The sequence below is a fragment of the Polypterus senegalus genome, chromosome 4 (assembly GCF_016835505.1).
Source record: "Polypterus senegalus isolate Bchr_013 chromosome 4, ASM1683550v1, whole genome shotgun sequence".
NCBI lineage: Eukaryota > Metazoa > Chordata > Cladistia > Polypteriformes > Polypteridae > Polypterus > Polypterus senegalus.
In genome coordinates this window covers 91,204,376-91,223,445 of record NC_053157.1, presented here as the reverse complement: position 1 = coordinate 91,223,445, position 19,070 = coordinate 91,204,376, and the positions used below count along the sequence as shown (strand labels likewise).

Genomic DNA, 19,070 nt, shown 5'->3' with positions numbered 1-19,070 from the left:
ATCTTTATAAACGCCAAGTTGGAAAATCATGTTTGAGAAAATGACAACAACAATTAAAATCTTGATCATTTGCGTCCGTGCTATTTCGTGCTTAAGTGACCCAAAATATTTTTCTTAGTTTTCTTAGAACTTCATTAAAAGACAAACTTAGGAGGAGTGGAATGTGAGAAATCTCAACGGAGAATGTACTGACTTCTCCTTATTACTGACTGTTAGATGGTGCTAAAATGTTTTTTCGTCCTGCTGGCGCAAATGTGTTTGTGTTAAAGCCAGCTCAGACAAACCTGACGAATGCCGGAGCGCACACACACACACACACCGGTGGCACTTTGGCTGTTAGTGCTTCAACGTTAAACGAAGCCCGTAAACTTGATCCTGAACAGCAGACTGACTTTAACAATAATAGTTGATTGTTTTATATTTATGTTTTTGTATATACTGTATTTTTAAATGTTCAAATGAACGTTTCAGAGTATATAATTTGTTGTGTCATCTGTTTACAGTGTTGGCTGATTTTGTGATTGAGACCCATGGGTTACATTGAACTGGAGTGGGACAAACGGCAAAGCCAAATTGTCCAAGAATTTAAAAGAGAATGTGCACGAGACTGTCATGCAGAGATTTCCGGATCTGACAGCGCACCACTGGTTCCGAGTCGGCTATTCCATCCCCCCAACGACTTAAAACGTGCACAAACTTCTCCCAGCTCATGCCTTGATTGATTATCTGGGAGTGAAGTGGAGTTTTAGAGTGGAAAGAATAGATCATTATTTGGAATACACGCATTTCACGTGTGTTCCGTTTCTACAGTAATCCGTGTAAACACAACTTAACTGGGTCGGGAACACTTAATATAAAGCATTTAATGTGCTACATTAATTAATGACGGGTTTGAGAAAATCTAGTAAATTAAACATTCATTTTAAGATTTAGTTTAGTTTGCGACATTCTACTGACAAAATAAACTATTAGAATAAAGTGGAAAATGTCGACTTTAATCTCGACATAATTGGCGACAATAAAGTGGAAATGTCGAGAATAAAGTCAACATGTCGACTTTAATCTCGACATTTAGATTTTTTTTTTCTTCACTGTGTCCGTATTTTTTTCACCGTGGCCCTAATACGTTCCGTAATGTACACTGGCTCTTACAGACTGACTGAAATCAAATTTATGTTTTATTCTAAAATAGTTAAGTACATGCAATATTAGCGTCAGATCGGGTTTGAATACACGCTGTTACAGAAGGAGTCAGCTTATTCAGTGCAGCACTTTCAACGCACAGTACATGCAATATTATTTGAAAGCGAACAGCGTCAGATCGGGCGCATATTCAAACCCGATCTGACGCTATTCGTTTTCAAATAATATTGCATTAGTGCTGATGATGTTTTACATATATTGTCTCTTTCATTCATCTTGCGGTTTGTAATCAGTGACCGCGTGTTTTTTCCCCGAACTTGCCAGTTCGCACATGTTGCTGTATGGTGCTGTTTCTTTTATACTCCAGGACATGCAGGGGACAGAATAGTACAGAGCAGTGAGTTTAGCGCTATATGCAATCAGGCAGAAAGACAGACAGGCAGAGAAGGCACTAGATATATAAATAAACAGGGAAGGCACTGTATAATAGATATATAAAAAACAGCTAAGGGGATAGATATATAGATAGGTAGGAAGGAAAGGCACTATATGATAGGCAGACAGGGAAGCTCCTATATAATAATGCAATATTGTTTGAAAACGAATATGTAAATGCATGATAATTGTAAAGGTTAGCTTTTTTTAAATTCAGTTCCATTCTCTCAGTCGCGTTCACGACCCACCCCCAAATCTGACAATGCTGTTTTCACATAAAAGCGCTATAACTCAAATGTGATTTATTTGGAGACGCGCTATAGCTCGAATGTGATTTATTTGGAGACGCTATACTCGAATGTTATTTATATAGGGAAGAAAGTACAATGTCAGGTGCTAATGTAATAGGAACCATAGCACAGAGAGATGTGTACACTGCAACAAGTACACATGTCGTGAATGTAGGAAGGGTGTGTGGGAATTGTTAATATTTGAATGTGATGATTTTATATAGCACGGATCGGAAATCAGCAGTTCTTAGCATTGCACCACGCAAGCTGTCGTATCAACCGCCTACTGTAACTTGCTTTATTTTTCTTCACTTATAGTCTAGAATAAAAATATTTTACTAACCAGTTTTATTAATTCATTATTTAATAATAAATAGCATAATCATCATGGGTTGTGTATTGAGTGATTTAACTAATCTGTTTTATTAATCGGTTTTTATGTAGTTTTTTTTACCACGTCATCTATTTATGAAACTATGTTGACAATACAAGAACTGCCTATACAGTATATTAAAGATACGGTATAGGGCTTCCTGGACACTGCAGTTAACTGAAGCATTCAATGCTCCATCTGGCCGGATTATACAGCATTGCAACCATCTTTTAGAAAGCGCATGGGGCGTTTATGGGGCGGGCATCGTTAACTGCGTCATCGCGGGGATCACATTCCGTGCACGGATCGTGCATGGTCCTGTCATGGACCTGTCATGCTCCAGGCGGCTGTTTGACGTGGCTCCCACTGTATGTTTCTGACTTATTTTTTAAAGAAGAAAAACTGTACTTTATGTTGAAATTTTGGTTATTATTATTTAAAGACAATATTATTCTGAAAATCTACTTAAAGTACTTAAACTACCACTTTATTTTTAAGACTGCCCAATTTTAACCAAGGATGATATTTTTGTTTCTGTTTTGAATTCAAATGTAGTTTAAAAACTTTTTTTTTCAGAAATTAAAACAGCTTCAGTTTACAATATTCATGTACATGTCTATTATTTGATTCTGTCGCCCACTAAAACACTTTTAAATTAAAAAAAAACATTTGCGATTTGGGGCAAATTTACGTGTGCGATTACATACGATTTATCAAGATTAATTCTTACACAGCCTCTAATTAATTGGATTAATTTTTTAATCGAGTCCCACCCCTAATATATATATATATGTGGATATATATATGTAGATTTGTATATATATGTGTATATACAGTATATATGTAGATATGTATATGCGTATATACAGTATGTATATATATGTGTGTGTGTATATATACAGTATGTATATATATGTATCTATGTGTGTATATGTGTATATATAACTGTGTATATATATGTGTATAGATGTGTGTGTGTATATATATATATATATATATATATATATATATATATATATATATGCCAGCAATACTAATGACAAAACAATTACAATCTCAATCATGTTACGTTATTATTAAAATGTTTCCTTTTCTTTTTACTTCTCGCTGCCAAGTTTAGGTTTTTATATTTATATATATATATATATATATATATATATATATTTATTTATTTATATATATATAGAGAGAGAGAGAGAGAGAGATGACAACAACACTCATATCAATGACAAAACAATTACATTAACAATCATGTTACGTTATTTTTTAAAATTTTCCTTCTCTTTTTCATAACTTCTTTAACGCACTACTTCTCTGCTGCGAAGCGTGGGTATTCTGCTAATACTCGATAAAAGAGATTAACTGTCAAATTGACCAAAACTTCAAATGTTAATAGTTTGCCAGGTTTTTCAGTGTTAATATAACTAAGGGCCTCACATGGACTAACAATACCACTGTGTTAACTAAAAAGGCCCAGCAGAAACTATAGTTTTTGAGGTGAGTGAAGCAATTGAGCCACCCATCTCCCAATCTTAACACATTTTACAAAGGCACCCTCAAGGGAGTTATGACCAGCTGCATTACGGCCTGGTACAGCAATTGTAACATGTTTCAACGCAAGAGGTTGTGGAAACTTTTATCAGAGTGCATCTCCCTTCTCTGTAAGACACTCTCTCCAGATGCTAGGTACACAAGGTCTGATGAATTGTGCAGGACCCTTCTCACCCTCCTTATTGATTTGTTTATTCTTTTACCGTCTGGAAAAAGATACTACGGCATCAGATCCAGATCTGTCAGGTAATGTGATAGATTTTTCCCCCAGGCTCTAATACTCCTTAACACAATACGGCCCACCATGATCTTCTACCTATCTATCTACAATCATATTTTATGATCTATGCACAAGTCACTTTATCTATCATGTCAAAAGATCAGTCACCACTTTGATCTGTGGAACTTGCCTTTTAATGGGCTTGTGACAATGCGGGTTCGCTGAACGCTCCCATCATCCTTCCGGGAGCCCTCGAACCCGACACTGTCGGTAATGTCACCGATGAGCTAGGCAGTGAGGCATAGCAATGGAACAAGGGGATGGTGCAAAAGTGCCAAGTGCTTTTATTAAAACAACAACAAACAAAACAAGTTGTTCAAAATAAAGTGCAGTGCTTCGAAATAAGGCCTTTAAATAAATAATCCATAAAATGAGTGAAGTAGTGGAGGTTAAAAACACAATAGAAAAAAACAATCCTTTAAAACAACAAGGTTAAAACAATGGCATGAAGCAGTCTCTTTAAAACAAAGCCAGGTGCATTCTTCTGCTGCTACTGCTGGCTCCCAGGCTTCTCCCAAGCGGGCCCTGCAACAGGGGAGTCACCCCAGCTGTAGCTTTGACATGAGCTGTGGACCCGCTATACCACAGGGCCTCTGTCTAATCATGGCAGCTAATTCTAGTGACATATTTAACACTAGAATTACCAGAGCCTACGAAAAACTCGTAGATCCAGCCCACCTTAAATCCGTTTACACCTCTCCACCAGCGTCCTTTGTCCTGTAAATGTGCAGATAAAGACAAGCAGCCTACTATTCCATACCCCCACTGACTTAGAACGTGCACAAACTTCTCCCAGCTTATGCCTTGATTGATTATCTGGGAGTAAAGTGCTGGAGTTTTAGAGTGGAAATAATAGATCATTATTTGGAACATATACATTTCATGTGTGTGCCGTTTCTACAATAATCTGTGTAAACACATTTTTAAAACAAACGTTTTTCATATTTTACTAGTAAATGACAAAGTGTAGGCACAAACTATATAATATATGAAGCCTGAAGTCCAAAGATCAAATAAACACTTTCACAAAAGGTTCAAGGAAAACACAATAGCTTCTGTGGCATAGCAGTAAGATTTGCTGACTTGTAATCAAGAGTCCCCGGTTCGATCCTGACAAAAGCTTTCTTTACCCCCACCTTGATTTTTAAACCTTAGGAATCAAGTGTATTTCTAATTCCCTCGCTATATCCATGTTTGACAATCACTAAGATTTTTCCTTTTCCCTTATTTAGTTTGAGAAAGTTGCTATTCATCCATTTGGAAATACTGCTGATACATTGGATCGGAGAACCAAGAGCATCAGTGTCATCAGGCAATATAGATAAATAAAGCTGTGGTAGCTCACCTTGTGCTTTGAGATAATCAAACCTAATGGAAGCATGTAGATTGAAAAAAGCAGCAGACCCAGAACAGATCCTTGTGGTAAAATAAATGCAATATTGTGTACCTCCAAAGTACATTAAAACTAACTACAATTTTTTTTTACCTGTTAAGTAATTTAAGACACTGCCAGAGAGGCCTACCCATTTTCTAAGGTGACTTATAAGAATGCTGTGGTCTATGGTATCAAATGCTGCACTCAAATATAAGAGAACAAGAACAGATATATGACCTCTGTTCACATTAACCCACAAATTATTTACTACATTAACTAGCACTGTTTCTGTACTATAGTTCGTTCTAAAACCTGACTGAAACTTATCAAGAATAGAATGCTTATTCAAGTAATCATTAAGCTGCTTAATAACTGTCAGTGGAGTCAAGATTATTTCCTTGAGCAGATATTTAACAACTGCAGTCTTTAGACAGTCAGGGAAGAGCCATGTATCTAATAATGAGTTGTCTATGTCAAGTACACCATCAATAAGGACATTGGAGGCTTCTTTGGAAAAGCCTGTTGGTAACTGTGTCAAGGATTCAGGTGAAGGTTTCCAGTTAAAAAATTATATTACATAAATTTGGTTGATCTATTCCAGTGAAAGAATTTAACTCACTTATAAAGGCATACTGGTTTCAATTGGATTAACTTTGGGGGGATGTAATATGTTATTTCTAATATTATTTATTTTGTGTTTAAAAAACATATAGCAAAAGCCTCACCGGTTTCACTAGTAGTTTTTAACAGGCCTTGCATTGAGTAAGCTAGGTTTAAAAGACGATTAGTAGCATTATCATTTATAATTTTAGAGAAATAAGACTGCCTCTCAAGGTGGACTATGTTGTTATATTTGGTTATTTTTGCCTTCGGTATTTCATAGTGGACTATCAATATACTTTTTCTCCATTTATGCTCAACTCTACAGCATGTTCTCTTTAAATCATTAGATACTCTTTGGGTCTTCCAAGGTAAAAGGTATCCTTACAATTCTGATATACCTTAAATGTGCTGTTTTTTATAGTTGTACTTCTTGTCATTATTAATGTACAGTATTTACTTTTTTCCTTTGGCACGACTTGCACCTGTAAAGCATAAAGTGTTAATGGCTACTACACTATTGTTTAAAAAATGCACATGAAACCTGTAGCTTTCAAACAAATGTGACATTTGAAAAGCAGGATTCTCTGGAGTGGTTGATTTCTGAATGTTCTGTCTAGCAGTCCAACAATTTTCACCTTTCCAGTAAAGAATTTGTCAGTTACATTTTGCCTGTCTTCTGAGTCGCGTTGTTTTTGTAGCAATTTCTATGTAAAAACCTGATTGCACATAATTTGTTGGTTCATAATACATTAATAATTAATACATTGGATTATGTGGAGATAGTGAATCAAGAAGTGCAACAGATTAGCAAGGACAATATAAAAGACAGCTTTGAAGAGGATGAAGAATGGGATGGCTGAAGGTGTTTAGGAGAGTTGGCAGTGGAGTTTTTAACCAGATTGTTTAATGCAAACTTGGAAAGTGAGAGGATGCCTAAGGAGTGGAATAGTGCACTGATACAGATTTTTAAGAATAAGGGGGGTGTGCAAAACTGTAGTAGATACAGAGGGATACAATTGATGAGCCACAGCATGAAGTTATGGAAAAGAACATTGTAAGCTAGGTTAAGAAGGAAGGTGATGATTAGTGAACAGCAATATGGTTTCATGCTGGTAAAGAGCACTACAGATGCAATGTTTGCTCTGAGGGTGTTGATGGCAAAATATAGAGAAGGACAGAAGGAGCTGTATTGTGTCTTTGCAGACTTAGAGAAAGCATATGACAGAGTGCCAAGAAAGAAGTTGTGGTATTGTATGAGGAAATTAGGAGTGGCAGAGAAGTATGTAAGAGTGGTACAGGATATGTACGAGGGCAGTGTGATAATGGTGAGGTCTGCAGTAGGAGTGATGGATGCAGTCAGGGTAGAGGTGGGATTACATCAGGGATCCGCACTGAGCCCTTTCTTATTTGCAATGGTAACGGACAGGTTGAAAGATGAGATTTAGACAGGTGTTCCCGTGCACTATGATGTTTGCGGATGGCATTCTGATCTGTAGAGAAAATAGAGGTAGAGAAGAGTGTCAGGAGTGATTTGCGACTGACTGGTATCAGGAAGAATGAAAGGAATGGTCTACAAGATGGTATTTAGACCAGCTATGTTATATGGGTTTTAGATGGTGGCACTGACTAAAAAAAGGAGACAGAGCTGGAGGTGGCAGAGTTAAAGATGTTAAGATTTGCATCGGGTGTTACAAGCATGGACAGGATTAGAAATGAATACATAAGAGGGTCAGCTCAGGTTGGACCGTTGGGAGACAAAGTCAGAGAGGCGAGATTGTGTTGGTTTGGACATGTGCAGAGGAGAGATGCTGAGTATATTGGGAGAAGAATGTTAAGGATGGAGCTACCAGGTGAGAGCTAAGAAGTAATTATAAGCTTTGTTCCTTAGGGAGTGTACTCATTTTAAACAAATGCCTTTCTGTAAACACGCCTTTATTTAAAGGTGTTGGTACTTTTTAAAGAAAAATTATGTTTGGAATGTTTAGCTTTCACATCCCCTACTGTTAATACAGTTAAAGAAGTGCTCTGTAGCATCAGCTAGGTTTAGATAAAGTAATAGTTGCTATAAAAAACTTCACGTGTTGTTAATTCATGCCCACGAATCTTCAGTCTTATTGGTGTCCGTTTTATGAAGCAATCTTTACTTATCCTTTTACAAAGAAATTAACAATGATATTGTTGAAAATAGGAAATTGGTGTAGTACTTTCACTTTGAACATTATATAAATAGGTTTGCATGTCTTCTATTTTGTAATAAGTTTTAATTTTTTTATTTACAAATGTTATGTGTGAAATGAGCTTGAAATAATGTTAAAATTGATCATTTCCTTTTACTTCAAAATAACTTTATTGAATGTGTTCATAATAATGTTAAATGTCATTCCATCTTTGCAGTTGTTTTACAGACAGGGGAAAGTGCCAGTGAATGTTTCTGTGTAAAATGTCCATCAGTTACCAGTAACACTAGTGGAGTAACAACTGGCCGTTACACTATTTCTTGGAAAAGGTATGTTCAGAGGAAGAATATATTCTATTGCTGACATGTTTATATGAATAGAAGTAAGTTAACATTACAATAAGGCATTTAATGTTAAGTCTTTTACATAAAGTAGAAAAGATATTGGCAGGGCTGCGGGAACAAGTGTCTTATCTTAGAAGAAATAACACTTACTAAACTTGTTTTGGTGACACTAGGCATGGCAATTTAATTCTTGGGTAGTTCCCTAAGATAGTTGACAGTGTGACAACACAACAGTGCTGTCTGTGTGTCGGGAGATTAAACCTAAATCCTAGCTCAAGAACAGTTTCTGTGAACTTTGAAAATTTTTATCATACATGTGTAGGTTTTTCACGGAGTATCCCACTGTGTTTTAATTGTTTGTTTAATTGGAAGCTGTAACTGGGTCTCATAACAAGTAAGTATATGTACTGGGGTGTGTCCTTGGTAGACTTGCTGGTTCATGCATTGTGCCTGGTGCTGCCAGAATAGATTGTTGTTCACCATAGCAATGCATTCAATTAAGCTTATTTAAAAATATGAATGAATTCATCCATCCATCCATTATTCAACCCAATATATCCTAACTACAGGGTCACTGGGGGGTCTGCTGGAGCCAGTCCCAGCCAACACAGGGCACAAGGCAGGAAACAAACCCCAGGCAGGGCGCCAGCCCACCACAGGAATGAATTCATAAAGCGTGAAATAAATATATTTAAATTTGGTATAAGACTGGAATTGGCCTAAATCTAAATTAAATGTTTTTTATAATTCTCTCTGGAAATGTTGGGATTGCGTGCACAGCTATAGAACATACTTACAATTACTGTTTGGGATAAGATTATGAACTTGGAATAATTTTCAGTTCCTTGTTGCGTTGTTAACTATATCATTGACCATCCATTTTTAAACCTACTTAATCCAGATCAAGATCACAGGGGAAAGAGCGTAATTTAGCAGCATCAGATGCATGGTGGGAACTAACCCCGGATATGATGCTGGGCCACTACAAGAAATTGCCATGAACACATACTGAGTAGCTCATAGAGTTTCCAATTAATTTAACAGACACATATTTGTGAGTACCCAAAGAAAATCTCTCCAGATATGTCCTGAACATGCAAACTCAGGATTTAAACTAAGGACACTGGAAAGGTGAAGCAGAGGCACTAAGCTAAAATACCTTTAACAATTACATTTTTATGAGTTTATTAAAAGATAACATTATTTTACACTGATTATATTTTTTTGAAATCAAAGTAATCTTTTTTTTTTCCCCTTTAGAGAGTCGAATAATGAAAAGCTTCCAGTTGTTTGCACTTCAGTAACTCTACCACGTATAACAGTGGAAGCAATTCCATTATATGTTCATGCAGGTAAAGCATTCATTATGTAATATTGTTTAGTTATATACTATTTATTTTTTACTTTTATCAATGATTTAATCAGTTGTGTTTTTTTTTAACATGCTGCATACTAAAAAGTTAACTTTAAAATGTACAGGCAAGCTTGGATACAACTTGTGAATGTATCAATGATTTCTCTGTGGCAAGAAATTGAAAAACATCCTCTTACTCCAACAGTTTTATTCAGTGTAAACCCATTTATAAATTAGCTGTCACACAAAAGATCTGTGACACAGTGGTAAAATTTAGATCTGGGTACTGTGGCAGAATCAAAACTAAGCCTTACTCTTTTGTGGAGTATATTTATATACTAAAATAATTTAAATTCAGTTGAATAATCTAAATACAGTTGAAAATTAAATTAAAAATAACTGAAAAGCATCCCAGGTAGCCTTAAGGCAAAAAGTGTCAATTTTTGAAGAACCTATATTATAAAACAGTTATTTCATAGTTTTGATGTTTTTACTATTCTAAAATATAGATGATAATAAAAAGAAAAGAAATCCATTCTATAAGCAAATGTGTCTAACATTTTGGCAAGTCCTGTACTCAGTACAGTGAAATTTTTACTTTTATATCTCTGAAAGACTAGTGAAAGTAGTAAAATACTAGCAATAGACCAAAAAAAGGCAATTGATACAACATTGAGGTGATTGCAGAATGTAAACCATATATCTAGTTTTGGTCTCATTACTCCAGAGTTTAGATTTGTTTTGGCAATTCTAAAATATTTATTTTCATCCAGCTATTTTCTTATAATATTGTGTCTGTGTTTGAAGTTGTTTTGTTACATGAGTCTGTGGTGTTTTAATCTGTGCTGATCGGCAGATAGCAGTATGACAGAATTGTATAATAAAAAACAAAATTTCTCTTTCAAAAGACAACAGATATCCAAATATATTTTTTTGTGGTGCCAGAGAGTTGGTGTTGGTGTTGCAAGTATGAATTTAACCATACTCTGTACATAGGACATAATACTACTATTGCTAAAACATTAAGCATACTGTTATGATTGATAGTTATTGAAATATTAAATTGCACAATGTGAACATTACAATTTTATCCAAACATTTTTTGACTTATTTGACTGTAGAACATTCCCCTATTATTCTTTAAAATATGAAACAAACTTGTTGTTATTCAACACAATGGTTTCTGATGGTGGGGTAATCAAGTAAATAACTAAAAATCTAAGAATCCTGTAGATCACTGAGTGTTTATCAATAACCTGTGACCTCTTGAAAAGATTTCTGCTTCACTTTCAATGTGATTTTGGATGGATGGCTGAAATTATTTACTAAGGATTTCACTGTAAGCACGTTTCATTCAGATTGACGTAAAGAGTGTAATGTTTGCTTTTTAATTCAGTCATACATACTGGATCGTTCACTATGCACACTAAACAGATTTCAAAAACAGATCCATGTTCTGTTCAACACTACTATTATTATTAAATACCAAAAAATGATAAGGCATTGATCTAAATATGTAAAGAATCATAAAATCTGAAATAGTTGGAATGCTTTGTTACTGAAATGCAGTTATAACTAATCAACTGATTCATATATTTTCTTAATTGCTTAAACCAACATAATTCACTGAGGGACATAATTAACACATTCATTTCACTGTATTTTGAAGATTTGCCATCCTTTGGTCGAGTGCGGGAATCCCTGCCTGTAAAGTATCATATCCAGAATCGAACCAGCCAAGTGCAGGATGTGGAGATGTCTGTAGAGCCTAGTGATGCTTTCATGTTTTCTGGTCTAAAGCAGGTACAATTCATAATAAGTGCTTCTATTTTTTATGTATTATCTTTCCTAAGTTTATCTATAGTATGTCTATGGGGTAACATTAACAAGAGTTCTTGTATCAGTGTGTTTCTCCATACCACTGATTGCTTCAATCCTTCACTTATTAAAATTGTGTTGGCAAAAATGAACTTGATCAGAAAAAAATTTTAAAAATATTTATTCAATAATAACTACTTAAAATACTTGTCAGAAACGTTAGTCTTCACAACATAATATTGCAAGTAATATGATTGCATTTATACAGTGGAATAAATTGCATTGTTGTTTTAAACATCATAAATAATAATATTTAAAAAAAAATGTGGGAGGTGAATGTACTTCTATGCATCATTGAGACTGATGGAATAGAATATTTACCATGTTTTGGTCAGAGGATCCAGGTTTGGGCTGTTACTTGAACCAATAATAAAGATTTGAATGCTTCATACTAAAAATACAGGTATGTTCTATTTGGATCCACACATGTACTACATTACAGTAGCAAAGAGACTGTTAACATGCTATTTTGATAATAATTTATCAAAATGAAAATATCAAAATGAAAATAAAGTTTCATGGCAGATACATTTTTTTTTTTTACTTTTTTTAAATTCAGCTGAATTTTTAAAAAAGATTTAATTATAAAGTTTCACTTTTTGAATGGAATTACTGAAATAAATCAACTTTGTCATGATATTCTAATTTTATGACTGGCACCTGTATACAGTACTATATCATCTGCATATGCATATACAGACATCTTCTGCTCAAGTCCTTCTCTGATAATCCCCTGTATATGATAGGCATTTCAACAGTGAACTGCCAGTGGTTCAGTGGCGATTGCAAATAGCAGTGTGATCACGTTCTAGTTTCAAGTAGTCTGAACAAATATTGTTAATACAAACTGAAGCTTCTGGATCGGTGTACAGTAGTTTGATCATGCACAAATGTTCAAGCCAAACCCAAATTTCTCTAATGTAGCGAAAAGGTAGTAATCAAATCAAATTCTTTTTCTGCATCCAACGATATCATCATCTCTGGAGTGTTTGACTTTGCAGGTGAATATTTTACATTAAACAAGCGTTGAATATTGGAAGCTAAGTGTCGGCCTTTAATAAATCCAGTTTGATCTTGTGATATTACAGAAGGCAGCACTTTCTCCATCCTTCTAGCTAGGACTGGAGAGTATCTTAACATCATTATTCAGAAGTGAAATTGGTCTGTATGATGCATCTGTATGATGCACATTGTGATAAGTTCTTATTTTGTTTAGGGAAGACGGTGATTAATGCTTGGCGAAAAGTTTGAGATACAATTTGATTGTCTCTAGCTTCTGTAAATGTTGCTAATACGAGGTGAGCTAGCTGAGTGGAGAATTTCTTATAAAATTCAACAGGGTAGCCATCAGGGCCTACTGCTTTCCCACTCTAAAGTGACTTTATAGCATCTAGTAATTCTGATAGCGCCAGAGGTTTATCCAGTTCCTCTGCACTAAAAGTATCTATTTGTGGTATCCCTAATGTGTCCAGAAATGCATTAGATTGTGTGTTGGCTTCTTTAAACTCAGTAGAATATAAGGATTTATAGTATTCTCTCAATGTGTGTATTATATTTTTATAGTTAATGATTTTATCTCCGTTTGTGTTGGTGATTGCTGGGATTGCATTGCAAACTTCTTGCTTGTGGATTTGTTGAGCTAAGAGCTTATTAGCTTTCTCTCCATGTTCATAGTAATGATGTCTTGATTTAAAAATGACTTGTTCAGTTTCTTTAGTTGTTAAGAGGTTGAGTTCTGAATGCAGAGCCTGCCTTTTCCTACGAAGAACCTCACTCAGACACCTGGCATGTTCTTGATCTATTCTAGTAATTTTGCTGGTTAGCTCTGATACCTTCTTGGTTTCTAATTATTTCATATCTTTCCCACAGAAATAAATCTGCCCTTTTAAGAAGGCCTAATCTGCCCTTTTAAGAAGGCCTATAGAGTTTCCCAGAGTATTTCTGCAGAGACCTCTGAGAATGCATTTGTCTCTAGGAAGAAACTGATTTGTTTTGATATAAATTCTGTGCAGTTCTCATCTGCTAATTGAAGTGGGTTAAGATGCCATCTGCAAAATGAGTATGTGGGGCATAATGATTTTAGCTCCAAGATCAGCTCAATGTATAGCTTTCTAAGAGTAAGGTACAATTGTGACTTTTTTCAACTGTTTCTACAGGTTCGCATGCGTATCCTGCCCGGCGATGAGCAAGAAATGCTATACAACTTTTATCCTCTAATGGCTGGCTATCAGGTCCTTCCATCGCTTAACATTAATCTTTTGCGTTTTCCAGGAGTTAGTAGTCAACTCCTGAGACGCTTCTTGCCAACACGTATATTTATCAAGGTAAATTTGTTTAATATCCTTGCATCTTACAATTGCTATTGTTAACTTTTGATTATGGTTCCTAAATTAACCTAGTTTAAATGTAAAAAATATAATACATTTATATTCTTTCAATCAGTTTAGATTTGATTAGAAATCACTATAGCTTTTAAATTGGTATAACTGCAAACTAATATACAGGGGTGGACAAAAGTAGATTTACAGTTATTTGTATGGAAAAAGATATGCAGGTTATGATTATTACAATAGCTTTATTAACTCTATCTTTAATAACTGTGAAAAATGTCACAATGGCACAGTGCACTTACGAGTACAATCTCGTAAGTGCTCATATTTCCTGCCTTGTGTACACACAATTGTAAACTTACTTTTTACCACCCCTGAATAATATTTGTGTGTGTCAGTGAGAAGGCATAGAAGAGAATGAAATCTATTACAGCCTTAGCAGATAATTAAATGTAATTACATGTGTCAGAAGATTACATAAAATTGATGTTTTTAAATAGCAATTTATAATATTGTGTACAGTGATCCCTTGCTATATCGCGCTTCGACTTTTGCGGCTTCACTCCATCGCAGATTTTAAATGTAAGTATATCTAAATATATATCACGGATTTTTCGCTAGTTCGTGGATTTCTGCGGATAACAGGTCTTTAATTTATGGCACATGCTTCCTCAGTTTGTTTGCCCAGTTGATTTCATAGAAGGGACGCTATTGGCGGATGGCTGAGAAGCTACCCAATCAGAGCACGTATTACGTATTAACTAAAACTCCTCAATGATATACGATATGCTTCCAGCACGGTGCTTCGCACACTTAAAAGCTCTAACAGCCCGTATTGATTTGTCTTTGTTTGCTTTTCTCTGCCTCTCTCACTCTCTCTGACATTCTCTGCTCCTGACAGAGGGGGTGTGAGCAGAGGGGCTGTTTGCACAGTGGCTATTTGCTTAGAAGATCTGGACACTCCTCTAAAAAATGCTGAAAGGCTACCTTCACATTGATCCCTTCATTGCGCCGCTTTATCGCGGTGCTTGCATACTTAAAATCGCAACAGCCCTATTGATTTTTAATTGTTTACTTTTCTCTCTCTCTCTGTGACATTCTCCGCTCCTGATGCGCACCTTGAAGAGGAAGATATGTTTGAATTCTTTTAATTGTGAGAAAGAACTGTCATCTTTGTCTTGTCATGGAGCACAGTTTAAACGTTTGACTAAAGGGTGTTATTTCATGTCTAGAGGGCTCTAATAATGTTTAAAAAAAACATATTTAGAAGGTCGTAAACATGTTTTCAGTGCTATAACTGCGAAAATATTAGATCTATAAATAAAGAATCCTACTTCGTGGAAATTCATTTATCTGTCTGGAACGGATTAACCGCGATAAACGAGGGTTTATTGTATAACTGTGCGGAGAATATTTATAAACAGTGTGGGAGAGTTTCTAAGGGCTTAAAATATATAAAAATAACCATACAAACATATGATTTCTACTTTGCGGATTTTCACCTATCTGGAACGCAACCCCCGCAATCAAGGAGGGATTACTGTACATAAAAATGGGCACAAATAGGCTTGTGATGGTTATTGTGGTTCATATTTCTTAAAAATACAGTTCATATTGTAGTGTTAAAATCTGTGTTGAAGTATTCCAGCACGCTCACAATCAGCTGAGCTGTCAGTGAATTCCTGGCCATTCACCCAACTCTTTTTAGCACTTCAATAATTTGTGTTCACCATCAGAAACAAAAACTCTCACAAGGTAAACTTGAAATAGTAAATTAGTTAGTATCTGAGCTTGTGCAGAAAATTTCCTTTGCTTTAAGAGCAATAATTCAGAAAATGTGTCAGTGCTTTTTAATGGGAGTTTTTAAAGTTTTGACAAATTGGTACAAAACTCTTTATTTTAGATATCTCAACATAAAATAAACTTACCCAACAAATTTTCTTGAAGAGTAAGAGTACCAAATATAAATTAAAACAGTCCACCAGGGAGCTGAGTTGTTATAAGTGAATAATAGGCAAAGAGAGTTGATAATGACAGTAAGTCATTTTGCTTTTAAAGCATATGCAGCTAAAATGTATCAGAAATCTTTTAAAAGAAAAAAGTGCTGCACATAAACCAAAATCCAAATTAAAAAATGTAAAGGTGACATAAGTTGTAAAACTCTGTATTTCAACAATAGAGAGAGGATTTTAATTTAGATGAATGTTTATATTTATCAGGTACATTATACTGTTTATTTCTGATTGTACAACAACAGTTTGTGTGTTCTTAAATATGATGCATTCAATAGTTGTCATCTTATCCATATTGGTTTTATCAGGAATTTGCAGTTACAGTTCATTGGATTACACTTGTACATATGCACACATGTTAAGATCCCTGTCCTAAAATGGTTGTTTTGTAAGATAACGTATCACAAGTACTAATCACTTAGAATTTGGCTTTTCAGATATCCATACATATGTACAGTTTGGTTTTTTTTTTTCTTCATGCCAAATGGTCAGGGAGCTTTAGAAAGTAGTGTATTCTATCACCAAGTATCCTTGTATACTTGTTTGAATACACCACAAAAGAAAAACTAAAACAAGAATCAAGTTTTGTTATCTGAACCTCTACATTAAAATTGATGACTTAATTTAATTTCCCATATAATGATTATTACCCAAATATTTTTGTATTATGAATTTTACTAGCCTTTAAAATATTGCTTTATGTGACTAATGTACGCTGCTTGGTCAAAATAAAATCACCACCAGGATTTAAATAAGCAAATAGGCCTTCCATTGGATACGTACTCAGTGATTAATATGTTTCAACTGGCAACAAGTTATTTAACCCTAACTGATGCAGTGAGCAGCTTCTCATTTCTTTAGCAACCATGTCAGAAGAGATATCTTATGGTTATGGAAAAGACGTTACTCTGTTTCAGAAGAGTTGAGTTATTGGCCTGCATCAAGCAAAACAAGAAAACTACTAAAATTGGTTTAAGAACTGTCCAATGCATTATTAAAACCTGGAAGGATAGTGGTGAACCATCATCTTTGAGGAAGAAATGTGGTCAGGGAAAAAAATCTTGAATGATTGTGATCAGAGATCACTTAAACATTTGGTGAAATCAAATAGTAAAAAAAAAAATCACACGCACAATGAGAAGAGAACTCAAGGTATTGGGACTAAAGAGCTGTGTGGCCTTAAGAAAATCACTTATCGGTGAGGCTAAGCAGTGAAAAAAAGGTGTAAATTTTCTAAGGAGCATAAGGATTGGACTCTAGAGTAATGGAAAAGGGTATTTACACATGTAGAAGAACCTCCAATTAAAGTTAGGGAAATTGCACTAGGCATAAAGGCATTTTATTTGATTTAAAAAAACATTATAAATTCTGGAAACCTATAAGAAACAAGAATTGGTTGTACACTCGATCATATAGTTATAATAAATAGTCTCTGTGATAAAGGTGGTAAAATCTGTGCGATGTTCATTTAACCATCACATAAGATGTGATAAGGACTACAAGACTGTCAGTAAGCAGGAGAGGAGTTTAAATGGCTGATTTTTATGCTTCAGTTTATATCCTTTTTTTATGTGCATGTTAAGATGAAGTTTCTTCCCATTGTCCAGCAAAATATTTGTCCAAAATTGTAATGATAATGCTATTTTATATTTAATCTGATTAACTTTTTCCCCCCTTTCAATTGTAGCCTCAAGGACGGCAAGTTGATGATGCCTCAATTGCAGCTGCTTAAAATATACAGTGAAGGAAGCAACAAATCTGTATTATTTATGACCCTTTTATGAATTTAAAAACATCATGAGAGCAAATGAAAAGTTGATTGACTTGAAGTGTTGCAGGTTTTGTTTTTTTTAGCATTGTATCAAAATTTCTGCTATATTGTGATACAAGTGTTTTTTAAAAAATATATATATATATAGATAGATGTTCATTTGGCTCATAGAACACATAACATAGGTAATTGTAAAACATATGAATATAATGACAATATTAAGCAGTAGTTTTGAATGAAAAGTGGCTATACCAACACCTTAGCAGGATAACTTTTTTGTGTTGACTTAAGTATCTTTTTTTGTATATATTTTTTTTTATAGTTTTGGCAGTTAACATGATCATGTCAAGGCTGTACTAATTGAAAACAAATTTAATGCTGTAATAACAGCTGAATCTATTAAATGTATACATCTATAATGATAGCTGTTTTAAAAAATGTAACAGTTGTGTTGAATGCTAAATGAATACTCTAAATAAAGGAGTTTTGTACTACTTACAGCACAATCAACACCAGACAAGAGGCCCTCTGTCTCTCTCTCTCTCTCTCTCTCTCTTGTATAGATTATCATATACTCATTATTAACACATGACATTTTAAACCATACATTAGTATGGTACTACCATAATTATATGTCCAAAAATTGTTCAGTGGATATATTTTGGTGCAGTACACATAATTTGTGCTATTCACAAGTGTCTGTTTAATTTTATTTGTCATAGCCTATGTTTTGCACCTAATGAAAAAATGTAATCTGAAAGTTAAAATTGTTTAATAATCATTGTTAATTCATTTTTATCATACCACGTTTTGAAGAAAATAAGCATGTGTATGGTTTCAAAGGTTTTTCTATACTTTTAGAAATGAGAACCTGAGTCCATTTTGTCTTTGCATTGTACAGAAAAACTGAACATTAATATAAAAATTATTGATTATATATATTTTAAAGTCATTATGTTTAATGATATTTTTCCTTTATTGTAAATTGTGTAAATTATTCCATGACTACTTTGGTGTAGTTACAGCATTTTGCCATTAAACTTCATGCAAACTAAAGGTTACCTTTATACTTTATACTTGTGTCCTTAGTCTGTAATACATGTAGTTTATCAATTGCTGTATTAATTAAACAAAAAGAACATGTAAACTGAACA

General features: G+C 34.4%; 1 protein-coding gene across 1 annotated transcript in view; it reads left to right on the top strand.

The window, feature by feature from the left end:
- The window catches only part of trappc11 (trafficking protein particle complex subunit 11), a 158,927-nt gene extending 140,059 nt beyond the window's left edge, over nucleotides 1-18,868 (top strand). Inside the window, exons 26-30 of the mRNA XM_039751039.1 lie at nucleotides 8,445-8,556; nucleotides 9,832-9,923; nucleotides 11,595-11,728; nucleotides 13,960-14,127; nucleotides 17,833-18,868. Of these exons, the coding sequence (XP_039606973.1) occupies nucleotides 8,445-8,556; nucleotides 9,832-9,923; nucleotides 11,595-11,728; nucleotides 13,960-14,127; nucleotides 17,833-17,877 (551 nt within the window). The 3' untranslated portion in view covers nucleotides 17,878-18,868. The remainder of the gene's footprint in view (nucleotides 1-8,444; nucleotides 8,557-9,831; nucleotides 9,924-11,594; nucleotides 11,729-13,959; nucleotides 14,128-17,832) is intronic.
- The last annotated feature ends 202 nt before the right edge of the window (nucleotides 18,869-19,070 follow it).